The 26,862-nt window shown below is 40.8% G+C and overlaps 1 protein-coding gene across 1 annotated transcript in view; it reads right to left on the reverse strand.

Moving 5' to 3' along the window:
- The window catches only part of LOC137128714 (seizure protein 6-like), a 193,564-nt gene that overhangs the window by 56,959 nt on the left and 109,743 nt on the right, over positions 1-26,862 (reverse strand). Inside the window, exon 4 of the mRNA XM_067507165.1 lies at positions 16,898-17,087. Within this exon, the coding sequence (XP_067363266.1) occupies positions 16,898-17,087 (190 nt within the window). The remainder of the gene's footprint in view (positions 1-16,897; positions 17,088-26,862) is intronic.

A 26,862-nucleotide genomic window follows, 5' to 3' on the forward strand; every position in this document is an offset into this window, starting at 1 on the left:
AATGCTGCAGCAAGAGTGCTGACTGGAACTAGCAAGAGAGATCATATTTCACCTTCACTAGCTTCTCTCCATTGGCTTCCCATTAAATCTAGAATAGAATTTAAAACGCTGCTTCTTACATGTAAAGCTCTGAATGTTCAGGCTCCATCCGATGCACTGAGCTCCTTTCCTCCTCTTGACCCTCTCTCCTCTCCTCTCACCTCGCAATTGTCACCACTGTATGTCATTAACTCTTGTGTGTTTTCTTCCGTAGTTGTCTTTGTCCTTCTCTGTCCCCCTCTCTCTCCCTTTCTGCAGGTGTCCCCGGCTTTGAAGCTGTGTTTCTTCCAGTGTGCAGCTACTGGTCCTATCAACCTGCCCCATGTTTTTTTGTTGCTTTTTGTTGCTTTTTTCTTTTCTCTCTTCAAGGCACTGTTTCACCCATTAAAGGGATTTTTTTCCTCTCCACTTTTGCCTAGGTCTTGCTCAAGGGGGATTTGTTGGGTTTTCTCTATATATCTTTATTGTCTTGACTTTATTATGTAAAGTGCTGTGAGATGACTTTGTTATGAATTGGCGCTATATAAATAAAGTTAATTTGAACTGAATTGAAATCTAGCCATCAAATTAACAGAACGAAGATGTGCACATTTTTATGCAGGTCATAAAGAAGCAGTCACTTGTTTCAACCTGTGACATTTTGATCTTACTGTTTAGCTTTAAGAATCTTATGAGGAATGTGCCGCACACAGACTCTGCGCTGAAACAAGCAAATAAGATCAAGCTGTCGCTATATTTTTTATTATCAGACAGTGTTGTGTGGTAATGTTGATGATCAGCAGTGTATAAGAGTGGATGAAGTCTTTAACTCACTTCACAGATGCAGACTATAGTAGTGTCTCCTATGTAAAGCCAGAGGGAGGACTGGTGACCTAAGGATTTTGGTCACCTAAAATATCATTTAATTCAATTCAATTCAACTTTATTTATATAGCGCCAATTCCCAACAAAGTCATCTCAGGGCACTTTACAGAATAAAGTCAAGATTATAAAGATATATAAAGAGAACCCAACAATTCCCCCTGGAGCAAGCCATAGGCAACAGTGGAGAGGAAAAACTCCCTTTAACGGAAGAAGCCTCCAGCAGAACCAGGCTCAGGGTGGACGGCCATCTGCCTCGACCGGTTGGGGTGAGCGGAAAGGGGAGAGAGAAAAGAACAGAGCAACAAAAACAGTCACCACTGTAAGTTAATGGCAATTATCTCTGTGTGTTCTCTCCCGTAGTTGTCTTTGTCCTTCTCTGTCTCCCTCTCTCTGTCCCTTTCTGCAGGTGTCCCCCGGCTTTGAAGCTGTGTGTCTTCCAGTGTGCAGCTACTGGTCCTACCAATCTGCCCGATGTTTTGTTGTTGCTTTTTGTTGCTCTGTTCTCTGTACCTGGGTGTGATTGCTGTGTTTCAATTGCACAAATAACACAATTAACAAATCGTTCAAATAAAGTAGGTTACAAAATGCCCTAAATTTACGTTCTTATCCACAGTAGGTAAGCATTAGGTGCAGTCCATTTGGCTGTGCCAAATGCTTGCTGCAACACATTTTTGTGATGTGTCTGCACAGCAAGGGTAGTAAAGCCTCATAAATGGAGAGTAGGAAGCTCAAGAGAGGTCTTCTATGATTTTGATTTCCATCAGCTGAGAAACAACTAAGAAAAACCTCAGAAAAGTGGTGGTAGCATCTTGCTTAGCAAAGCATGCTTGACAATGATTAAGCATGCTAATGCTAAGCAAATACACACAAATTAAGTATTACTTTTTTTAAAAATAGTCTCAAAGAGCATGAAACCACTACCAGGGCTTGACATGAACTTTTTTGCGTGTGTAGAAGACTAAATTAATATTTAAACTAAAAAAAAATTGCAATATTTATTATAAACTGCAATAAATATTGTATTACTGTAGGCAAAATGCTCTGCACCACGAAGGAAGGCATTATTTCTTGAATTTAAATTAATTACATTTCCTCGCAGCTTTCATCAACAGAATCTTTCATGGGCCATGTAAACTGGCCTTCAAGACCCCTTCTTCTACAATCGGTGCAGTAGTTTAAATGATTTTTTATTAGCTAGATTAAACTGATCATGTGCAATTTAATGCAATCCAATACAGTGGCTCTGGCATGAGTTCTACCCGTCCATTACATGCTAGGCTGAATGTAGTTCTGTAAATTTCTAAGGTTGTTTTCAAAACTGTAGTTAGTTTGCTAATTTAAATCCGTGAACTAGTTTGTTAAACTCTGTCCTTTTCTGAATTTACTTTTGATTTCTATGTTTATTCTGTGTTTAGGTTGAAACTTTGAATGAGGTGGCCACCTCTCCTTATGATGCACTCCAGTATGACCCCACTACCCACTTTGACTTTAATAATAAACACATAGTAGAATTATCCACCTAAAAACTAAGACATTATAACTTTGCAAAAGAAGAATTCAAGGCGGAGTGCTGTATTTGATTGTATTAGATTGCATTGAATTGCACATGTGGTCATAATGTTATGCCTGATCAGTGTATGCATGTAGCCTATCCCAGCTGTCATGGGGCAGGAGGCAGGGTCCATCCTGGACAGGTATCCAGTCTATAGCAGAGCCAGGAATAGAAGAAGATGATAACCCAGTAATATGGACAGTAGAAATTAGTACATTTTAGTGGGAGGTGCAAAAAAGATGTAAATATAGTCCCAGATTTTAGTTGAAATCTGTGGAGCTGAGATGGTACAATGATGCTACAGTTTTGTACATATTCAATATTTAGTGTCTAGATAATTATTAGGGTGCATACATTTGTTTGTAGGTAGATGTGTTGCTTTGTATAACTTGTATTCCCTTCAAACATAGTTAAAAAACAATCCAGCAAACTTGTTAGCCAGAATAAACTTATTTTTCCTCCAGCTATACTCAACCCACAAAAATGTCACTTTTACTGACTGTAAAAGGGTCTATCGACACGAAGAACAATTCCACGCCTTTAGAAATAGTAAATTAGTAATGATAAGGGAGGAAAATATAAAAGTTCTTAATCAGGTCTGTATCCAATATCATCTCGGTTCTAACAGATGACAGTGAAACATCAGCTACTGTAGATGGAATAATATCTACTTTGATGTCTCATTTCTATTCAACCCCGAGTCATACAGCTCTTCGCTTTAGAAATGTTTCAGCAAGTCCTCAAACCTAATCCCCCATTGTAAGTCTTTGTCCCCACCGTATCATAAGACCCTCAGAACCTTTTGTTGAGATCCCCTGTAAGGGAGTAGGCACCCTTTTAGTGGTAGGCACCAAACTGGCAGATGCCTGCTTTTACATTATGTTAGTTTATGTAACTTTCCATCCTAAGGAGTCATTAACACGGGATTAAAACGGTGCAAATGCAGAGGTTTGGTTGGGTTTAAGCACAAAGAGATCATTGTTGGGTTTAGGCACTCAATAAAGACTGTTATGTGTACATTTACATTTAGTCATGTACTAGACCCTTTTATCAAAACTGTACTTACATGTGAGGTACAAGGCAAGCAAAAATGTAGTGATTGATTTACGGTATACCACATCCTGGTATATTTGGACTGGTTACAAAAGCCATAACAATAGAACCTAGGACTCAAAATCTGGTCTCCTGAGGGACAGTCATGTGCTCTGTTGAGCATCCATAAACCCCATCCTCCTTACAAATATTGGTGTGCCTAAATAAGAGGTGTGTTATGTTTGTTACAATCGCTAATATGTTTCTGTTGTTTGGTTAACCCAGCGTATATAAAAAATCCTATTTTATAGGACAGTCTCTGTAGTTTCTAACATCTAATTGCTTGCAAACTGAACTATAACCTTTATTTCTGTCACATTGTAGTTGGTCTGATCCAATCTCACTGTTAATATTGCTGTAGCTCAGTTGGTGAGGCAGTCGTCTGCTGACCACAGAGCCAGCAGTTTGATCCCCAGTCCCAGGTACAAGTCGAAGTAATGAAACCCAAGTTACTCCCGGTGGGTCAGTTGAGCATCTTGCATGGCAGCCACCACCATCGCTGTCTGTTTGTGTAAATGGGTGAATGACAAGCAACATTGTAAAGTTCTATATAAGTGGCCATTTACCAATATTTTATCAATTTTTGCTTGTCTAATACAAATTGATTTGCTGATTGGTTTGCTGATTTCTGATATCAGATGTGGAGCTCTATCACATTCTTCTTTTTACATTTGTTTGACACTTTTGTGAATGAAACTGTCAACTGAAGCAGAGAAGACAGTCTGAAAAAAGTAAGTTTGTGCAGTTCTGAGAAAAGGAGAATCAGAACGTCAGGACAGAAGTTTTAGCATGTCCATTGTTTCTAACATGTTGCTGTGGAATGATTGCAAAGATTGAAAACAACTATCAACCATAAAACTCCAAAAAAAAACATATTTGGAATGAGACTAAACAAAGATCCTACTGCAAAAAACACTAATGATCATTTTACATGACATGTCTGACGATGGAGTTGTTTAATGGAGCCCTATAGTTAGTAAATTGAATTTCTTTTTTTGGCAGTGGCATTGTAGTACAGCTCTGATATGGTGTGGCTCTACTCAGATAAAACTTCATCTCCAATCACATTTGCTTTCTCAGAGAATTTATTTCTGCTGACCATTGGCCTCACATTATTTTAAAGAGCTGACGAAGTCCATGTTGCATCCCTTTAAATCAGCTGGGATTTCAGCCACTGAATTTGTGGGCAAAAGACCCCAGGTTTAAATTAATCCAGCTGTGCTCAAGAAGCACGAGGAAAACTGGATTAATTAAACAAGAGAGTGCGCTTGTACCATGAGACATGTGTAAAAAATATGAACCATGGCTGAAACTCCTGCCCAAGATGCAACCTCTCTTTTTTTAGTAATCTTTAGTAGGAAAGCAATAAATATTGAATAAATAGTTAACCCCTGTGGATTTTATTTACCTCCCATTAATATACTATAAAATAAAGCTAAATGTTTGTTTGACCCAATTTTACTCTATTTTTAGAGAAATACAGTAAATTATCATTGAAACCTAACCCTACAGATTTTTAACATAGCACCCAAAACATTAATGCTCAATGAAAACAATGAAATATTCCATAAAGTGAAGCTCTTAATAAAAAGTTCTTTACTTTGTTGTTCATGTTGTTCTATTGAATTCCTTTTTTTTTTACTGTTGCTACAACTGATTCTCTGCTGACACCTGAATGCAAAACAACCAAATTAATTCTTATAACCAGGTGTACTGAAGGAGATGGCAAAGAACACCACTCTTTATACTGTTTTCCAGCATTGTCCTAATTTTACTGAGATCCACTGGGAAAGACAGTCTGTCTTTACAGAGTGAACCTGAAAAACAATGAGAAAGACGAAAAAAACCTGCAGTCACTGCTCTGAGGAGGATCCAGTGCATCTGCACCCCTCTTCTCTATACCCTCAAGAGGATATCAACTATGATAAATAGCCAGCCGAAAAGAGGGGATGAAGGCACAGAATAACCCACACAGAGATGATACATTAGGCAGAGTACTACTGATGATGCAGGATGAGCCAAACAGAAGAGAATAAGGGAAGAAACAAATTGCTGTGGTAGACTTTTTGTTGCAGAGAACATACTGTAACTCTCTTGTTTTTCCCTCAGCTCAACAAGAGTCAATGAGCCAATGAGGGACACACGGTAAACACCCTGCCACCCACCCTCAGTTCCTGCAATCCATTTTATTTATGCATTATTGCAGCAGCCTCTCAATTCAGCAGGGGGTTAGGGCTATGGTTATGGGACATCAACATATTGCAGCAAGATCACCCCGCTGTTTCTCTTTTAAATAGCCTAGCATGTCATGGAGCACTGGACCTCTGACCCTGAGGTAAACAGCAGCTAGAGCCTCCTCTGATGGCCAACTATTCTACAGGCCAATGAAATTAAATACAGGGTTTGAAATGACAGGAACCATGCAGAAACTCGTGAGGTGAATCAATAGGATCTAATGCTCATGTCTAAGCTCCTCTCCACTATTGTAGATTCTGTGATTATGAAGTCCAGTCTATATCAACATTTAATATTTCATAGTGTTGAGCTTGACAACATGATGTAAGTTAATAATTCCATAACTTAAACCTGCAAATGTTTCAACAACCCATGACATTTCCATTGAATTTCATATACCATGCATGTGCATGCGCATACCATACATCCAACAGTGAAACCGCGTGTTTCACAACAACAGTGTTCACTAAAATGAACATTTTTGCAGTAGTTCAGGTTGTATTTTAGCCATAGGTTGTGATGATTTTGTAACTGAGAGCAAATCTGTGAAACCTCTTGATACTGTTTTCTTTTTACAATTTATTTTTATTGTATCCATTTTACATTGCATTTATTAGTTGTTTATGTATGTTTATTAACTTCACCACTACTGGCACTTTATCAGCTTTTGACCAAAATATCTGGATCATGAAATAACAAAATACTGAAGTATCAACCTCTACTGTCAGTTCAAAGGAAGCAATCCTTAGGATTGTATTGGTATATCTCTGGTCAGTATTATTTAAAAGATATATTTTATAATTTAGTCTGAAAGAATTTTATTAATATCTTAAATTCATCAATGAATGGTGTGTATGTGTGTGTAGTTTGTTTTTTAAAGCTTTTCAGCATGGAAACAGATGAACTCAGGTTGCCGACAAATTGACTACTGAAGATGGACAATTGAAAACTAAGGTTTATAATACATGAACTGCTGGAATGTGTATGTTGTTACATTATAAACAAGTTAGAAAAACATATCTGGAAAGATTATTTGAAGTATCTCATTGAGATCACCACAGAGTCTGTCAATTTAAGTAGAACTCATTTGCTTTTTGTTCTGCCTATGTATGCTAATGTATGTCCATCTCTACCCAGAATGCATTGTGCCACGATGTTGTTGCCTGCTCTACATAGTGACAGTATTAAGAAATTGATAATGTGTACTCTACTAATGATGTGTTAAATTCATGGCATTTTTTAACCAATAGGTAACCGCTTATATTGCTTAAGGCCATCCTGCTCTTTGTCTGTCTCTCTTGTCTTCTGAATTCAACTTCATTCTTCAAATGGTATTTCAGCTTTTTAACATCCTGATTTTTCAAAATGCAAAACATGTTCCAAACGCATTAAAAAAAACTTCCTAACACTCCATCATAGTTAACCCTAAACAAAACCTTACCAAATTCAAACATTTACCCTAACGCCAAGTCCCTGAATAGTGCTTTAAAGGTGTCTAAAATAGTACGGAGGATGCAAAATGTCCTCAATTTTTCAAAATGTCCTCGAGCTCCATTTAGTCCACCAGCCCCAAGAAAATATCAAACATATCACAGATTACATTTAAGCAGCAGGAAATGCTACTTGGTAAATGGTAAATGGACACTTATATAGCACTTTTATCCAAAGCACTTTACAATGTTGATTCCCATTTACACACACACACAGACACACACACCGATGGCAATGGTCGCCATGCAAGGTGCTCACCTGACCCACCAGGAGCAACTTAGGAACTTGGGGTACAGTGTCTTGCTAAAGGACACTTCGACACGTAGGAGGAACTGGTCATCAAACCACTGACCCTGTGTTGGGTAGACAACTGCTCTGACAGCTGAGTTACAGTCGCCCCTTATGCTACTATTTAGCTAGGGACACGTTTGCAAACGTCATCTGCACTATGGATAGCAATCAATAGAAACATGAATAAATGAAAACTTATTTCAGAGAGAGTGTCTACGTAGTTTTCATTAATTAAATGTTTTAGAGCAGAGCTGACATCCCCTCCTGGGGTTTTTTAAAAACACCATAACAGTCAGCTGTAGAAAATGATTTATTTAATGATTTATTTTCCTCCTGCTACTTTATCGCTCTTGTGGTGCGCACAATTATGTCCGCAATCGCACCGTAATAGAGCGGCAACTCTAGCACTTCTTCCCTCTTTTTCCTTTAGCCTTGAGCCGACTAAGATTCCTTATCTAGAGAGCAAATATGTCCTTTTGACGCAGCAGCAAGAACAGCAGCAACAGCACTTCAGGCGGCGGTGGTACCAAAGATAAGGAAGGTGACGTCAGGATCTGTGGCTCCTGTCTCGTCGGCTACATCGAACCGAATGACCTTCACCCTCACTGCCACACACGTGGGCCTCGCTCTTACTGAGGGGGCTTCCTTCATGTTGGATGCAGTTCCCCAGTTTATTTATACCCAGCTTTCCCCACTGCTCACGGCCAGATCGTCTCCCCTGCTTCCCTAGAGAACATACCTTGTGAATTACCTCTTTGGGCTTTGCTCCCCAGAGAATATACCTGTTGATTACCTCTTGGACTTTGCCCTCTCCTGCTTCCCCTGTACACCTGTGAATTACCCCTATGGACTTTGCCCTCTTGTGCCCACCTGTTCCTTGACTTTTGGTCTGAGGTTTGGTTTTCATTTTATTTCAGTGTTTTGTGTTGTTCCTAGTTCTCCCCGCGTGTTTGACCCTTGTTAAATGTTTGAGTTTTTGTCTGTCCCTTTAGTCTGGCAGTACCTTATGTTTAGTTCGTCCTTGTTTGCCGTCCCTTAGTTACTGAGTTTATTCCCTGCACCTTTATTAAGCTTATCATACCCCTCCAGAGTGTTTAAGTTGATGTTCTGTTTACTTTACTTTAGTTCTTTACTGCGTGTGATTTTCTGTTGTTGTCTTTTGTTTAAATAAACTTTAATTTACTATCACCCCTTCCCTTGCCGTCTCCTCCTTTTCGGGTCCTTCCAAAATTAAAACAACACACAATAGAAAGACTAGGACCCAGAGACGTGCAAGTGGTTTTTGGAGTCTTTTTGCTCCTTCTTGGGGTACAGACCCCAGGCTCATAACTGGGCCAGAGGCTTAACCGGTTATGAGGGGACCCGCTTAGCCTTTTGTCCTCCGGGTGTGGGACCCCACCGCAAGGAAAAGCCCAAGCCTCAGAGCAAACCTCAGCCCCCTCCCTTTAATAGTTTTGAGGGCACATGCTTAACTATTTGTCCTCCGGGAGTGGGGCCCCGGCGCAAAAGAAACCCCAAGCCACAGCCAAATACTCAGCCCCCTCTTTTGAATTGTTTTGAGGACACCTACTTAGCCTTTTTCCTCCGGCAGTGGGACCCCGCCGTAAAAAAAATCCAAGCCTCAGACCAAACCTCAGCCCTTCTCCCCCTGTAGTGGCGAATCCCCAGTCCATGTTTCCCTGCAAGTCCAGCCAGCCGCTGCCTCCGAGCAGGTCGACGCCGTCCTTCTTGTCTCTGGGTGGGTCGACGCTGCCACTTCAGCTGCTGGCCCAAGGACTGGTCGACGCAGCCACCTCAGCTCCTGTTCCGTTGCGGGTCGATGTCGCCCTTCTCCAGATCCACACTGGCACCTCGGTCCAACTTTCTGGGAGAATGGACGCAGCCTCTGGCGATCCTGCTCCAGCTCACCTGGCTCCTGTTCCCGTCCCGTCGCCGAAGTTGGCGACCGCTCGCCCGGTTCCACTTCCTGTTCCTATAACTGCGCCAAGGCCAGCAGCTGCTGGTCCGGTTCCACTTCATCTTCTGAGGCAGAAGACGGCAGCCGCTCGTCCGGTTCCACTTCTTGTTACGAGGCAGAGGACGGCAGCCGCTTGTCCGGTTCCTGTAGCGACGCCAAGGTCGGCAACTGCTGGTCCACTTCCTGTTCCTGTCGCGGCTCCGAGGTCGGCAACTGCTTGTTCCTGTTGCAGTCTCCGAGGGGGTAGACGCCGGTTCTGGTCCTGTCTCTGTTTGTCCTGTCTCTGTTTGTCCTGTCACTGTTTTTCCTGTTCCTGATTGCCCTGGTCCCGCCGAGGTCGGTGACCGCTCGTCCAGCTCTAGTTCCTGTCGCGGTACCGAAGTTGGTGACCTCTGGTCCAGCTCTAGTTCCTGTAGCAGTACCGAAGTCGGTGACCTCTGGTCCAGCTCCTTTTCCGGTGCAGACGACGATGGCGGCTCACCAGGTTCAACTTCCGGAGCCTCCCTTGAAACAGAGGAAATTCTGACAGGTTGGGGGGCGACATATGTGAATTAACTGTCCTTTGTTCTAAATGTGGTTGTTCTGTTTGTTATTGCAATAAAACCAAACATCTCATAAAGATCTGGGGAGGATAACCAGGAGAGTGGCTGTCCTTGGTGGACATAAAGGACACCTATTTTAACTGCCTACTGTTCAGCCATTCTCTCTCCCCGCAGACCTTCTCCAAATGTCTGGAGACAGCACTGGCTCAACTGCACGCTGCCGGCATGGGAGTGCAGTTCTACTCGGCCGCCCCTCATCACATGTTTCGCTGTTCACAGGCGCTTCGCTGATGGAATGGGGTAGGACATGCCTCTCTCAGGCAGTGGGGGCTCCCTGGCTGGAGGGGATGTCTCTCCACATAAATGCACTGGAAATGCATTTTTCCCGCCCCAGGGAATGGGTGCTGCACACAGAGCTGGTCCAAGAGGTTTGGATCAGGTTTGGCAGAGCCAAGTTGGACTTTTTTGCAGCCAGAGGCAATGCACAGTTCTCCCTTTGCCTATTCCTCTGATTCCCCAGTTGCTGGACCGTTTGAGAGAAGTATGTATCACTATCTTCCTTGTGGCCCCAAGGCTAGTGGGGGCACTGTGGTTTCTGGCACTCTGTCAGATGCTTGCAGGCCTGCCCTCAGAGCTGGCATGAAGTCTGGATGCACTGTCTCAGGACAACAGGATGATCCGCAGCTCCCCAGTTCTGCTCCATTGCCAGTGGGACTGCCTAGCCAACCAGGGGTTCTCACCCGCGTGGTGGCCAAATGGTCATCTTTTCAATGCTGGTGTTTTGAGAGTGGCGTGTTTGCCACTTCATGCCCTCTTCCTCATATTCTGTCTTTTCTTCAGATCCTTGTGGACTGGGGGCTTATTCCTCAGCACTGTGAAGACATAGCCCGCCGTGATGTCCTTATGCCACGAGGAATTCACAAACAGGTCTGTTTTCATTCATTCCCTGCTGAAACATTTCTTAAGGGGTGTGAGGTGGCAGTGGCCTCTTTCGCACCCCCTGGCCCCTATTTGGGATCTTTCTCTACAGCTACTGGACCAGGTCCCCCTCAGGCTCCTGTCATGAAAGACAGGGCTTGTTAGTGACCTCTCTCCCCTTTCAGTTTTACCGGAGTCTCTCATTTTGTGGAGATCTCATTCTGGCTGTTCTCCAACCTAATCCTGCCTTCATGCCCAAGTGCATTACCAGTTCTTTTAGGTCAAGAATCATAACCTTGGAAGGTTTCTGCACACCTCCTCACATTTGTGAGGAGCATGCCTCCTCTCATCTACTGTGCCTCATTTACGGTGTGTGCTTTGTCCTGCTATGTGGATCGCACGTCTGCTATACGGCGTTTCAAGCGCCTTTTTGTGCACTACAGGAAAGGGTGTGCAGGGCTTCCTCTTTTCGCTCAGCACCTGTCCCACTGACTGTGTGAAGCCATTTTTCAAGCATACCAATCCTCTGGGGCCCAGCCACCAGAGGGCATCCATGCACACTCAACAAGACAAATAGCTTCCTCTGTGGCATTCCTCACAGGGGTGAACACATCTGCCTGGCGGCTCATGGTAGTCAACCTGCTCTTTCATTCAGTTTTATCTTCGAGACGTTTCATGCCCCTCACTCTCCAGTTCAGTGCTTTCCGCCCCCCCTGATTGCACACTCTGGTGGCAGTTAGTTTGTCTTTTCTATCACGATCCCTAGGCCCCCTATGGACTCATCGAGTGCGAGGCACCCCCCCTATTTTCTTCTGCTCTCCCACTGCCTGCCGGTGAATTCCCAGCTATGAACCTAATCTTGAGCCAGGTGATTTAGCCAACTATAGACCGATATACAATCTCTCGTTTATTTCTAAAATCCTTGAAAAAGTAGTTGCATCTTAGTGGACCTTAGTGCTGCATTTAACACCATTGAACAGAACATTTTATTACAAAAAGACTGGAACATGAATTTGGGATTAAAGCAACCGCACTGCATTGGTTTAAATCTTATCTGTTAAATCGATTCCAATTTTTTTGTTAATGATGAATCTTTTGTATGCACAAACGTTAGTTATGGAAGTTATGGAGTTCCACAAGGCTCTGTGTTAGGACAAATACTTTTCACTCTGTATATGTCATCTCTAGACAACATTATTAAGAAACATTCCATAAGCTTCCACTGCTATGCAGATGATACTCAGCTCCCCCATCGGTGTATGAGTGTGTGTGTGTGATTGTGATTGTGAATGGGTAAATAAGAAGCAGTGTAAAGCACTTTGAGTGCCAATAGGTAGAGCGCTATATAAGTGCAGACCATTTGGTAGGACACAAAATTAATAGCATACAATGGTGACAAATAAACATATAGAGAAAAAGAGGAGGGGAGCTCATCGTACTTGCGGGAGTCCTCCAACAATCCAAACCTATGGCATCAGGTTGACTGAGCAATTCTAACTATAAGATACCAACTAATTAGTCAAACTTCAAGCATGCCTAAAAGACATAAAAGCATGGATGTCCTATAATTTCCTACTTCTAAATTCAGACAAAACTGAAATTATTCTATTTGGGCCTAAAAATATGAGAAATATGCTGTCTAACAATATAACTCTTTAGATGCCATAACTTTGGCGGCCAGTACTGCTTGAACCTTGAAGTTATCTTTGACCAGGATTTGCACATACAACAAATCTCTAGAATAGCCTTTTTCCACTTAAGGAACATTGCCCAGATTAGGACCATCCTGACTCAATGTGATCATGAAAAACTAGTCAATGCATTTGTTACTTCTAGGTTGAACTACTGTAATTCCCTACTTTTTGGGTGTCCTAATAACTCTCTAAAAAGCCTTCAATTAATCCAAAATGCTTCACTAAGAGTCCTAACTGGAATTAGAAAGAGACATCATATTTCTCCTTTATCAGCGTCTCCCCATTGGCTTCCCATAAAATCTAGAATAGAACTTACATAGCTCTTAATCATCAAGTTCCATCATACTTAAAATACCTCATAGTATGTCATAGTATCGTCCGATTAGAAGACTTCGATCCCAGAATGCAAACCTACTTGTGGTTCCCAGAGTTTACAAAAGTAGAATTGGAGGCAGAGCCTCTAGCTATCAAGCTCCTCTCCTGTGGAAAAGGCTCCCAATCCAGATTTGGGGGGCAGACACCCTCTATACCTTTAAGACTAGGCTTAAAACCTTCCTTTTTGATAAAGCTTATAGTTAAAGGTGCTCAATCAACCTGAAATACCTTCTAGTTAAGATACTTTAGGTGAGCACCTCACCTCTCTTTTCTCTACATACATTTATTTGTCACCACTGCATGCTTTTAACTTTGTGTCTTCTCTTTCATATAGTTATGCTTCTCCCCCTCTGTCTCCCTCACTGTAACGTTCTGCAGGTGTCCCCGGGTTTCGAGCTGTGTGTTTTTCCATTGGGCATCTACTCATCCTACCAAACCTGCCTAAATGTTTTGTTGTTCTTTTCTTTTCTCTCTCTCTCCACTTTCCCCTCATCCCATGGGGTCAAGGCAAATGGCTGCCCACCCTGAGACTGGTTCTGCTGGAGGTTTCTTTCGTTAAAGGGAGTTTTTCCTAGGGCTTGCTCAAGGGGGATTTGTTGGGTTGCCTCTACATACTTGTATAATCTGGACTTTATGTAAAGTGCTTTGAGATGACTTTGTTGTGAATTGGCGCTATATAGATAAAGTTGAATTGAATTGAATTGTTACTGCACATAACCAGATTGCTTATCCAGGAGAGTACTCACTCTGACACAGGATTACTGTAGTCAACTGTGTCTCTGGTTGTGGTGTTGTTTTCCCTTAACTACCTTTATTTGGACCACTGGAACAAACCTTAGATCTGACTGAAGATTGCTCGTTCAAGGTTCTTGTCCAGAAAATAGACTGGTCTGTAATTTTCCACAAGAGAGGGGTCCAGAATAAATTTCATAAGCAATGGGCTAACTCGAGCCTGTTTAAGTGTAGCGAGGAAGGTGCCTTTTGTGATAGCTGTAGTAAATATTTGCATAATAGCTTGGATTGGTGTGGTTGCAGTTGTTTGTAGTAGAGTGGAGGGGGCTGGGATCCAGAGGACAGGTTGTGGAATGGGTTAAAAGGTGTGGTCAATGTGGATCTATCTTTATTGATGAGAATGTAGTATAATATATTACAGTGTAATATTTTCACACAATCGAGCAAAAATACGAATCAAACAAAAAGCCAGAGAAGAAACAGGAAAATTATTCACTCAACAGCTTTTAGTGTTTACTCAGCTCAAAATAGTTCAGTTTGATACATTAATGCCAATCTTGCAACTCACTTTAATACAGTTCTGATTTTCCCCATCATACTCACAAAGGAAACCAAGACAAGTTCATACAAGTTGTAATTCTTAATTTGTATTTAGTCACAACCAGCTGTTCTGCTCGGTCTTGCCATTCAGCCACAATGTGTCTCATTCAGTGCACAATGGCTCCCATGCGCTATTGGCATCGGTTTTACACACCATATTCTACATCACTAGCTCCTAGCGTGTGATTAGCCCTCATTAGATAATACAAAGTTGTGAGAGATTAACAAAAGAATCTCTGTTGGAATATTCATACCCTATCTCAGTTTCCATGTTGTCCATCAAGAAGTCTAGCACCTCAGTCTTCAGTCATCAACAGGAGATGCCAACAAAAGATGCAAGGGAAATAAACGCCACTTTTTTAACTATCACCCCACTGATCACGTTGCTTCCTTTGCATCTTTACACTTCTCCATGCACCAATAAACACAAATTCGACACAGGACTATTAGAATCTTAAAGGGGAGGTACGAGTCCGTAGTAGCATGACACAGGAGCCATTAAAAACTGATTATGTACCTGGGGATGCATTTAACAAACCTCAGAGAGGAAGCTAGCTTGTCACACTCTCTCCCTGTGAGAAGCCTGAACCCGGAGAAGGCATGATTGCAGCATTATTTTTCAGTTCTGAACATAGCTCCCCATCAAAGGAAACTCAATGGTCTGTTGATGCTGGTTGCTTGTTGTGACTCTGGTTGCTCATTTCAAAGCAAAACAGAATTCACATGTTTGTCTCAGTTTTTGTTTATTTTTTCCACATATTTTTCCACATAAACTCTGTGAGTTTGTTTGTCAATGATATAAATAAGTTTTTTTTCTTATGTACAGCTTTTTATTCTGTACAAAATCCCAGCGCCGACAATTTTCTTCAAAGCTAAATATAAAAAATTTAAATATCTGGTCGGCAACAATATGTTTGGGAACTCCTGAGCAACTCAAAATTTGTGAAGTTGTGCCTTTCCACACAGAAAAAAGCTTGACCCATCTTAACTAGTAATCTACAAAGATGATGAGAAATATACATCTCCATTGGAGGAAATTCTTGCAGCCTTTCCCATGGATTTTGGATAAAAAATGCCTACCTTACCTAAAAGCAAGTTTCCAACATACTACATACTGTATGTTCACCCATGTGTCCCATAACTGTGGTGGTCACTTTTTAGATTAATTGTTTGTTTTGGTCCTTTAGAATGGCTGCCATTTAATTTCGTTTTATATTTAATTTGTCCTGAGGACATTACATTTATTTATCTTCTCCTCAGTCTTGACAGTGAAAACAGATGTTGAACTCTTATTAACAGTGCTGCTGCGTGCTGAATGGACAATATTAGATTTAACTTTGTCAGTTAATACATATGTTGTACAGAGGTCCATATCCAACAGCGACTGTCTCATCTGTGCATTTCAGAATGCATAGATGGATTAGGAGAGGGTACTTCCACGTCCAGCAACACTTCTGCATTTGTAGAGGCTGTCAGTGACTGTGCCTGTGTCAAGAGTGGGAAGAACATGGTGGTAGGGCTTCAGAGACCATGGAAGAAAACTGCTCTGGATTGAGAGACCTGAGGTTGTAGCAGAAAGTGACAAGGGGGGTGGAAGTATGGGTATTGGAGAAAGACAGTGAGCTGAAAAAAGAAGTGATCTGATGAGGTTAAGAGTGTTCTTAACATTGTGGGTTGGAAAAATAGGGACGAGAGTTGGGGCCAATTTCAGATCAAATGTGGTCCACAACCAGCTTTAATTTGCATTTTTTAATTTTTATCTATAAGTAATTTACATTGCCAGCAACCAGTTGGCAAGTCTGTTTCATGATGGTTTATGGATTGTTCCTGACCATCCAGCTGGTTTGAGTCTTCTTCCAGACTTTGGAAAGTGGCTATACCTCCTTATGGCTTCTCTTTATGTAAAAGTGTTTTATTTAATGATGTTGGAATTTGTTTAGAAATGGCTCTGAGGAAATTTTCCTACATGTGTAAATCTATCATTCTCTTTCTCAGATTTGCACGGAGCTCATTGTTTTTCCCACGGTACCATATGTTGGTTAGATCAATATGCACTCACAAATAAACCCTCTTTATGTTGGCACAGAGAAGTCACAGTCTGCATTCAATCATGACCAAAAACAGGAACCTAATAGGCCTTGGACTTCAACATGAAATAATAACGTGTGTGAATGTATGTTGCGTTTTGAACCAGTATGTGTAGTTCTGAACCTGTGTTTATATCAGTCAAACAAAATAACTAAATTAATGGAGTTTATATAGAGTTCATCTATATTTCAATTTCTCTACATTCAGTATGATGATATTTGAAGCGAAAAAGATTTTCCATGTTTATCCAAATCTTTACTTTCCAACTGAGATACATACAGCATATCAATATGAGTTAATACACTTTGCTTTTTGAAACTCACAAAAATCTTAACGCAACACACTTATCATAAATAGTTTAAATTTCATGTTTATCCTCGTACCTGAACGTCACGTAGATAGAATTTGCTCTATAATTCAGACTTACCTTGGTACCTGAGCATGACTGATCCAGTCTGAGACCTTGGGCTGTGGAAGCGGATGGAGATCTGATTACTGTGGCTTCGTACTACCAACCCCCTTATCAGAATGGACTCGTTGGCCAGCATGTTGTTCTCCTCGTGTCCCAAATCTTCAAAAACCACCTTGTCATCCTCAAAAAGATCCACATTCATCACCTGACAAAAAAAACATTTAACTGTCTTATCAGCATAAAGACAAAAAAATAGAGAATTATCTAAAGTGCCTCTTAGGACCTAAAACCAACAAAGACCTGATTGTAAACCAGCTGACAATTCAATTCAATTCAACTTTATTTAAATAGTGCCAATTCACAACACAGCCAAGTTTGGGTTCTAACTCATTACTGTAATAATTTTAATTTTTTCCAGTAACAAGTTGTGTGAAAAGTTACAAATTAATATTATTATTACTACTATTATTGTTATTGCACATGTCAGTATTGCTTTAAGCTTTTGTAGAAGATGGAAGTGCCTAAATGGTAAATGGTCTTTACTTATAGAGCACTTTAAACTGCTTTACACTGACACTCACACACCGATGGGGGGGGGGGGGGGGGGGCTGCTATGCAGCTTGCCAACACTCACCGGGAGTAAGTTGAGGTTCAGTGTCTTGCTCAAGGACATGTGACCAGAGGAGCTGGGAATCGAACCAGCAACTGGTGGGGATTGGTGTACGACACTACCTACTGCGCCACAGTCAACTACATTAAGTGGCTGGAATTATTCCCATTACTTTAACACACTGTAACACGTATAGGTGCCAATTCAAGGAAATGGTGAGCACCGACAGAGGTAAGTACGATGTTTCCACCACTCAGTTCCTTGAATAAAGACTTTGTTTGTTGGGATATGTGCTTACAACAATCAGCACTACTTTTCCTTACCTTACAATTTCATTTGCCTGGCTGTGTATTTTTGCACATGGTGCATAGAAGGAGTGACAAACATGATTAATCAACTAAGTTTCTTCAGATAAAGGAGTGTCAAGTGAGTTCTTGGTGACTCCATGATGATGATCATCTGTTTCTAAAGTAATGTTACTCTGTTGTTACTTCATGATTTTATAAAAAAACAAACAAAAAAAACCCAGAAACAACTAAAAAAAAATTATCATGTGCCTAACACCGCTGACAGTAATGTAAAACATGCGATTGGGGAAATTTTACATTTAATAAAACCTTTAATTTAATTACACATTTTTGTATTCAGTAGATTTTTAACTAAGCAATGACAAAGACAAAGCTTTGTTTAGTTTCATTCAACAGAAATTTATTTTGAAATAATTTCCACTTGTACCTGAGCTATTTTAGAAAAATCTCCGGCTTAGCTAAAATCCATGTGATGTGAATCAGGTAGAGGTTTATGTGATCCTGAAACATTTAGGAGTGGTCTGTGCCAGGCTTACCACAGTGATGTGGGAGAGAGACCAGAGGAGTCACATCACTGTGGAGCTGAAAGAGTGACAGGTGGGTGACTGTGGCTCAGGAGGCAACGCAATCCTACACCAATCACAGGGTTGTTAGTTCCAGTTAAGATTCCCATGTCAAAGAGACCTAGGACAGCTCCTGTGTCCTTCTGTCAGAGACTGTGTAGTTGTGCCAGATATGACCATTTGTGTGCAGCTTAATTCCAGTCTCTCATTTATCAGCAGCCCCAGAACCTTTTTATACATACTAATAAATGATTTTAAAAAGTTTTTGTCATATTACTGGCATCTAAAACAATAGTGTCCACACAATCATGTGAAAAATCAAATATTTACTGTTGAACATAAGCAAAATGACACCTCATTGATTTTAAATAGGGCAGACAAAACATTAGAACCACCACTTCTTATAATGTAATCTACTAAGACTCTGCCCACTATGACCTCAATAATATTCAGAGAGTAGAATTATCACATTTCTGACAGTTTCAACCTAAAAACTGATAAATAACATTTAAAAGTAGAATTCATAGCAGAACTGCTGTATTGGATTGTATTCGATTGTACAGGTGTACCTTATAAAGAGGCCAGTGAGTGCATACAGTCCCTCAACAGTAACTTCATCACCTTCTTCACAGCAGATTAGCACACATTTTTATATCCTCTGTCAGGAGGATAAGACAGTTAACACACATTTCATTCAATAATCCAAAACTTTATCGGATCAACTGTGTCAAACAAAAAGAAAACATTCAGCGTGATGTTGTTGAGAAACTGTGGCATAATGGACAGGAGCAAATTGACTAAATGTAAAATATAGTATTTCAAATAATCCATTATCTCTAACTGCTTATCCTCTGCAGGGTCATGGGGGGGTTGGAGCCTATCCCAGCTGTCATAGGGAAAGAGGCAGGGTACACCCTGGACAAGTCGCAAGACTATCTCAGTGCCAACACAGAGAGACATACACAGACAGACAACCATTGACACTCGTAGGCACTTTTTTGAGTCACCAGTAAAACTAACATGCAAGTCTTTGGACTGTGGGGGGAAACCCAAGGATAGCACAAGGAGAACATGCAAACTCTACACAGAAAGGCCACAGTTAGCTAACCAATCCACCACCATGCTGCCCATTCTATTCGTATTTTGGTGGATGGACGTCAAAGCCAAGGAAGAGGTGAGTTAATTGAATTAACGCTGGTGAAATTAACTTTTATCTCCATATCCGTCAGTAGTGTTTCATTTGTTTAACTATTTAACGCTAAAAGCTTTTGAGCTAACATAAACAAAGTTATCGTTTGTAGGATAACGCCATACTGAAAGGTGTAAGAAGCAGTGAAAATATTAGAAAACAACTTGGTAACTTTATCATGGTAATGGACGGTGATGTTATCAACATGAACTAACCGAAATCTTGCGGAAAATGATAACTTTATTTCAAAGTGGCGCAGTGATGAATCATTAGCTGCAATGTAAAGTTACTGTATTTGTTCTTATTCCTTTAACATTAATCTTAACCTCTAACGATAACATACTGATATTTTTTGGTGAAACGAATTGACAGACAAGCCTGGATTACGGTGTTCACCAAAATTTTGAAAAAAATTTAAATTTACATTAAAAATTATTCTTTGAAACATTTGTATGACCACGTATGTCTACTTACATTTATATAGTCACTGGCTTCTCTCCATTGGCTTCCCATTAAATTTAGAACATAATTTAAAACCCTGCTTCTCACATATAAAGCTCTGATTGGTCAGGCTCCATCATATATAGAAGACCATATCATCCAAGTAGACCACTCAGAATGCAGGCCTACTTGTAGTTCCCAGAATTTTTAGTGGTAGAATGGGAGGCAGAGCCTTTAGCTGTCAAGCTCCTTCAGAGAGTTTCTGGTTCAGATTTGGTGTGCAGCTGGTGTGCATACTATATGAGCAAAAAACGAATTGTTTGTCTCTTGGAATGAGTTCGCAAACAATAGCTGTTTGCTTTGGAATCAGCAGTGGGACACTGTACAGGCACAGACAGCAACTTGAAAATGGATCACTGACCTAAACTGGTATGTCTGATACAAACTTGACAAACATTAGTGAAAACCTTCAAACAAGGCAAAACCATTATCAAACCATTATCACTTCAAATGCAGGTGAAAGGTATGTGTTAGGAGGCCTTAGATCACACAACAATGCTGCCGTGTGAGACAATGCCTACAACAGCCTGACCTAGTTGAACAATGCCATACAGAATTAATACCATTTCTCACTGTTTTGGACTGGAGGTGGATTCCGCAGATGTTTAACTTACAAGTTCAAAATTTCTTTAATTGACCCCTTTAACTTAAAATACCTTCAAAAACCAAAACACATTCTTGTTCATTTATCCTTGTTGCAAATGTGTGGGTATTATTGATGTATTTCTCCCCCCAGGCATATAGATGGGAACCATAAACTCTTGATTTGGAAGATGGTCATGGATGTGTTGATGGCTTTAGTCGGACTATCATATATTTGCAGGGCCTCAATAATAACAGGGCATCAAGTGTATTGGAACTGTTTTGCACTGGTGTAGAAAGCTTTGGACTTCCCTTAAGAATACGCTGTGACTATGGCATTGAAAATACAAGGGTTGCTCGCTACATTCTGGAGGATTAAATTTATTATATACTTTATAAGAATGTAGGCCTGACAGTATGGACTTTGAATGTTGGGACTATTACAGGGAAGGCTAGAGAGTTTGTTGACATGATGCAGAGAAGGAAAGTGGATATACTGTGTGTCGAGGAGACCAGGTGGAAAGGTAGCAAAGCTAGAAGCTTAGGAGCAGGGTTCAAGTTGTTTTACCATGGGTCAGATAGGAAAAGGAGAGTAGTAGTAGGAGAGAGAAAAGGAGTAGGAGTTATGCTGATAGAGGAATTTGTGAGGAATGTTCTAGAGATGAAAAGAATACCAGACAGGTTGAGAAGTCTGGGGCTGGAAATTGAAGGCGTGATGTTCAATGTTGTTAGTGGATATGCCCCACAGGTAGGATGTTAGTTAGATAGAAGGAGAAATTCTGGAGTGAGTTAGATTAAGTGATTCAGAGCATCCACAGAGGTGAGAGAGTGGTGATTGGTGCAGATTTCAATGGACATGTAAATGGACAAGGTGAAAGGAAGAGAGGTGATGAGAATATGATGGGCAGGTTTTGTCTTCAGGACAGGAACGCAGAAGGACAGATGGTGGTAGACTTTGCAAAAAGGATGGAAATGACTGTAGTCAACACTTTGAAGAATTGATGAATGAGGAAAATGAAAGGAACAAAGAGTAGAAGAGGTTACTGGAGCAGGTGTGGAGAAGGACGTAGCAAAGATTAGTAAGAGTGAAGTGAGGAGGAAGTTTAAGAGGATGAAGAGTGGAAAGGCATTTGGTCCTGATGGACGTATGGAGGTATGGAAGTGTCTAGGAGAGGTAGCAGTAGAGTTCTTGACCACTTTGTTAAAAAAGATCTTGGAGAGTGAGAGGATGCCTGAGAAATGAAGAAGAAGTGTACTGGTGCCCATTTTTAAGAACAAGAGAGATGTGCAGAGCTGTGGTGATTACAGGGGAATAAAGCTGATGAGCCAAACAAAGAAGTTGTGGGAAAGAGTAGTGGAAGCTCTGCTAAGGGCAGAGGTGAACATTTGTGAGCAGCAATATGGTTTCATGCTGAAAGAGTACAGCAGATGCAGTATTTGCTTTAAGAATGCTGATGGAGAAGTACAGAGAAGGTCAGAGGGAGTTGCATTGTGTCTTCATAGATTTAGAAAAAGCGTATGACAGGGTGCCGAGAGAGGAGCTGTGGTATTGTATGAGGACGTCTGGAGTGGCAGAGAAGTATGTTAGAGTGGTGCAGGACATGTATGAGAGCTGTAAGACAGTGGTGAGGTGCTGTAGGTGAGACAGAGGAGTTCAAGGTGGAGGTGGGTCTGCATCAAGGATCAGCTCTGAGCCCCTTCTTGTTTGCTCTGGTAATGGACAGGCTGACATATTAGGTTAGACAGGAATCTCTGTGGACTATGATGTTTGCAGATGACATTGTGATTTGTAGTGAAAGCAGGGAGCAGGTGGGGGAAAATCTAAAGAGGTGGAGGTCTGCTCTGGAAAACAGAGCGATGAAGCTTAGCCGCAGTAAGACAGAATACATTTGTGTCAATGAGAGGGACCCAGGTGGAACGGTGAGGTTTACAGGGAGCAGAGGTGAAGAAGGTCCAGGACTTTAAGTACTTAACGGTTCAGAGCAACGGAGAGTGTGGAAAAGAGGTGAAGAGGCGAGTGCAAGCAGGTTGGTGGAGAAAAGTGTCAGGCGTGTTGTGTGATAAAAGAGTATCAGCGAAGATGAAAGGAAAGGTGTTCAAGACGGTGGTGAAAGTGGCGATGTTATTCGCGACAGTGGCACTGAAGAAAAGACAGGAGGCAGAGCTGGAGGTAGCAGAGCTAGATATTGAGGTTCTCTTTAGGATTGACGAGGAAGAACAAGATCAGGAATTAATTCTTCAGAGGGACAGCTCATGTTTGATGTTTTGGAGATAAAGTCAGATGAGGTGAGATGAGGAAGATGCTGAGGTTGGAGCTGCCAGGCAGGAGGTGTAGAGGAAGACCAAAGAGGAGATTTATGGATGAAGTGAGGGAGGATATGAAGTTAGATGAAGGGACACAATTTGCTGTGGCGACCCATGAAAGGGAACAGCCGAAAGAAAAAGATGTAAATAAGAATGGTGAATGAAAATCTGATCAAAAACTGAGAGTCTCTGTCTCAGCAACAGATGTGTAAATTATATGTAAATTTCACTATTTACATAATATGTATTTGCAGTTATGGCCATTCACATCACAATTGCACCAGACTAGCTAACACTCTGCAACAACAGCGATGCCTCACATTATTTTGGATAATTTTAAAAAGTGGTATAAAGGTTATTCACTGAGAGTGGCAGCCATTATTGTTATCCTCCGGTTACATGATGAAATGTCCTTGAGCAAGAGAGTTAAGAGAACCCCAACTTAGTTGCACCTGGTGAGTGTTGGCCAGCTGCATAGCAGCTCCCCCATCAGTGTGAGATTGTGAGTGTGAATGGGTGAATGAGAAGCAGTGTAAAGTGCTTTGAGTGCCGATACGTAGAAAAACGCTATACATAACATTTACCATTTACCATATCAGCCATTGAGACAGCAAAGAGAGTTTTCATGGATTAATTTTAAATCTGAAGCTGTTTCCAATTACCAATTGTGATGAATTGGGATACTACTTACAAGGTTAAAGGGCTTGTTTGCACTTAAACTTGGACATGAAAAACACTTTGGCTAACATATAACATCAGCATGTGCAGTAATATCAGACCCAGCTTTGATGTTTGTGTTGCATCACACTCTTACACAGATGTAAAGAAATATGTGAAAAGCCAAAGAACAATGTCGAGTGATTACACAACAGACAGGCCTGATAACTGTCAGCTTGTCTCTTTTGCTGACAACATTTCTGGTGAAAAATGTTGCTTTTATCACAGCAGGTCGACTGAGTCTTTATTCAAGCATTTTAAAAGGGAGCTGTTTAGTCTACACGTGCCCCTCCACAGATCAAATCAGCTATGTCCTGTCTCATCAAACTGGCATTTTAACATGGAGCTCTCTGGAGAAAAGTTGCTGAGAGAGTCTGTAGTAGTGTACAGTCACTGTCATGACACAAATGTCATATTTTGTGTGTTGACATTATGCAAATATGCAAAGCAGACTTCAGACTACTCTCCGGGGAGGACCAACACTGTGATTGCACATAACGGCCACATACAGGCTGAAAGCTCACTTTCCAAAATGGAAAATGCTTTAACACCTTTAGAACATTACAACAAAGATGCAACTTTAAAATTTAACACAAAATTTAAACATTGTGTTCTTTTCACAATGCAAACGTATTTTCAAACTTATTATTAAACTCAGGAAAGCTGCCTCTTGTAGTACTGTACAATTACAGACAAAAAACAACAACAAAAGAACACTAGACCTACGCAAATCCATAGTTTGATCCCCGGTCCTCCGGTCACATGTCAAAGTGTCCGTGAGCAAGACACTGAACTCCAACTTGGTTGCTCCTGGTGAGTGTTGGCCAGCTGCATAGCAGCTCCCCCATCGGTGTTAAAGTGTGTGTGATTGTGAATGTGAATGGGTGAAAAAGAAGCAGCGTAAAGCGATTTGAGTGTCAATAGGACATGCAACCAGCATACGTTGGCTCCAGGAAAAATCATCTGGCTAGTGATCAGACATATAACATCGCCATGTTGAAAAGAATCCTCTATGGTACAATTTGTAAATGGTCAGCACATAAACAGAGCTTTTTTACCTCACCAGACAAAGTGCTTTACAATGTTGCTTCTCATTTAACACACTCACACACTGATGATTGCAGAAACTCACAACTTTTTTGAATTTTAGAAATATGTTCAAATAAGCATAACAGTAAAATTGTTTTGGATTAAAAGCATAAACAATGTAATTTGTAGAAATTGCTTTGTAGAATGCTTTGTCAAACTATATTGTTATATTTTCTTTTCATTTAGTTTTTAAAGGTATGAAGGTGGAAACTGTGACTATTACCACTTAAACTCACTTAATAGTGTTTATAATATCCGATCTGTCTGTACAGGCCATTACTTAATTATAGTGCACTTGTTTGAACTTTGCAGCCCATTTGCAGTTGTCAAATTGAACGCAATATCAGTGACTTATACTATACAAGCTCAGCAGCATCTGCAGTGTGTTTGTGTATAACAAGTCATAATGTCCCATTAATGGGCTTATGGACAGTGCATCAGGATAATAGTGCACTGAACAAAGAGCATTAACAAATAATCAGAATAATCCTTCAGTTCAGAGAGGGAACTTTGGGAGATGTTATCTATTTTGCCCTGGCATCGGTTCTGTAACTGTACCTCACAAGCATTATAATGAAGGGTGATTACATGTGTGGAAAAATACGTATGAATCACATACATTTGCAATTCTGAATACTGTATGTGAGGAAACTGTCAACTAGGCATCAAATCATCTAAAAGCTACATGCACTGCTTGTGGATGCCCAGTTATGTTGTACTGCTATCTACATGTAGCTGAAATCAGAGCATGACTGACATGCCTGCCTATTTCACACAGTTTCTCACTTCACTGTCAATTCCACTTTCTTCACTTTATTAGCTTATGCCCTTATAAAAGCAGTGGCAAATCGGACAATGGCATATTAAAGGTATGTTTTAAAATGCTGAAACATTTGATTGAAGTAACCTGTCAGTATATAGTGAATAGGCCAAGCACCTTAAATAGGACTGGAGATACACTGAACAAGAGTGCTCTTTGAAATGTCTGTTTGTCAGAGATTTTCTGTCATTTCTATTGAGTGCGGATTTAGTCTGTTTTATAGTTTTAAGGATCTAGAACCTGGAAGGTTTTGCTCTACTGGTGAAGTAGTAATATTTGGTCTGTTGTTTTTAGTTTTAGTATCACCAAGCAAATGCTTGTGTCACACACACATTAGTTTGGCTTTGACAAGGGGGCGCGTTCGGCTGCAGCCAGTTAACAACATATTTTAAGCATTTGTTGTGCTGGACTGTCAGGCCTTGTATTACCTATTTGGGTAAAGACCTGTGAAACTACCTGCACAATTTACTGAGATTTTCAAAAAACCCAGTGCAATCACACTGTTTTCAGGAGATCCCCGTTGTCCTCCGGAAATTCAGGACATGTTGCTCTCACAGAGGACGATGCCTTCCCCACCTAACCCAGACCACTTCCACCCCTACCTCTTATTCTCATGCTCTATGGAACTGTCAATTTTGCATTCCATAAAGGCTGACTTCATTTCAGCTTTTGCTCCAGAGTCGGGCTGTTTAGGGATAACCCCACAGAACACAGCCACCTAAAATTCAATCTCCTCCAACTTAGAGGTGGGGCCAGACTTTTCATTGCTGACACCTGGAAGTTTCCCCCTACAACCCCTGAACTGTCTAACATGGTTGAATATCATGCCACCAGGGTTACTGCACTGGTTAAAGGATAAGGGCATGATTGTGATCTATCACCCAAGGTATCTGTGTAACGTCTGTGATGAGTTTCATATGCTGCTGTCTCACTTTTCTGAAGATGATACTCATTATCCTGGGAGAGATAGATAGATACTTCATTAATCCCCAAAGGGGGAGTAGCTCTTACACATATAGTAATAATACAGTACATATATATATATATATATATATATATATATATATATATATATATATATATATATATATATATATATATATAATAACATTATGCAGAGAGGATATAAGCTCTTCTCCATGATGTTTACCAGTTTGTGCAGCATCCTTCTCTCCACTACCAACTCCAGAGGTCCCCAGTACAGAGCCAACTTTCCTAGTTTCAATATACTGAATCAGTTTATTCAGTTTATTAGTGTCACTAGAGTCTGCTCTGACCCTTTCTTTAGACAACCACT

The sequence above is a fragment of the Channa argus genome, chromosome 6 (assembly GCF_033026475.1).
Source record: "Channa argus isolate prfri chromosome 6, Channa argus male v1.0, whole genome shotgun sequence".
Lineage (NCBI taxonomy): Eukaryota > Metazoa > Chordata > Actinopteri > Anabantiformes > Channidae > Channa > Channa argus.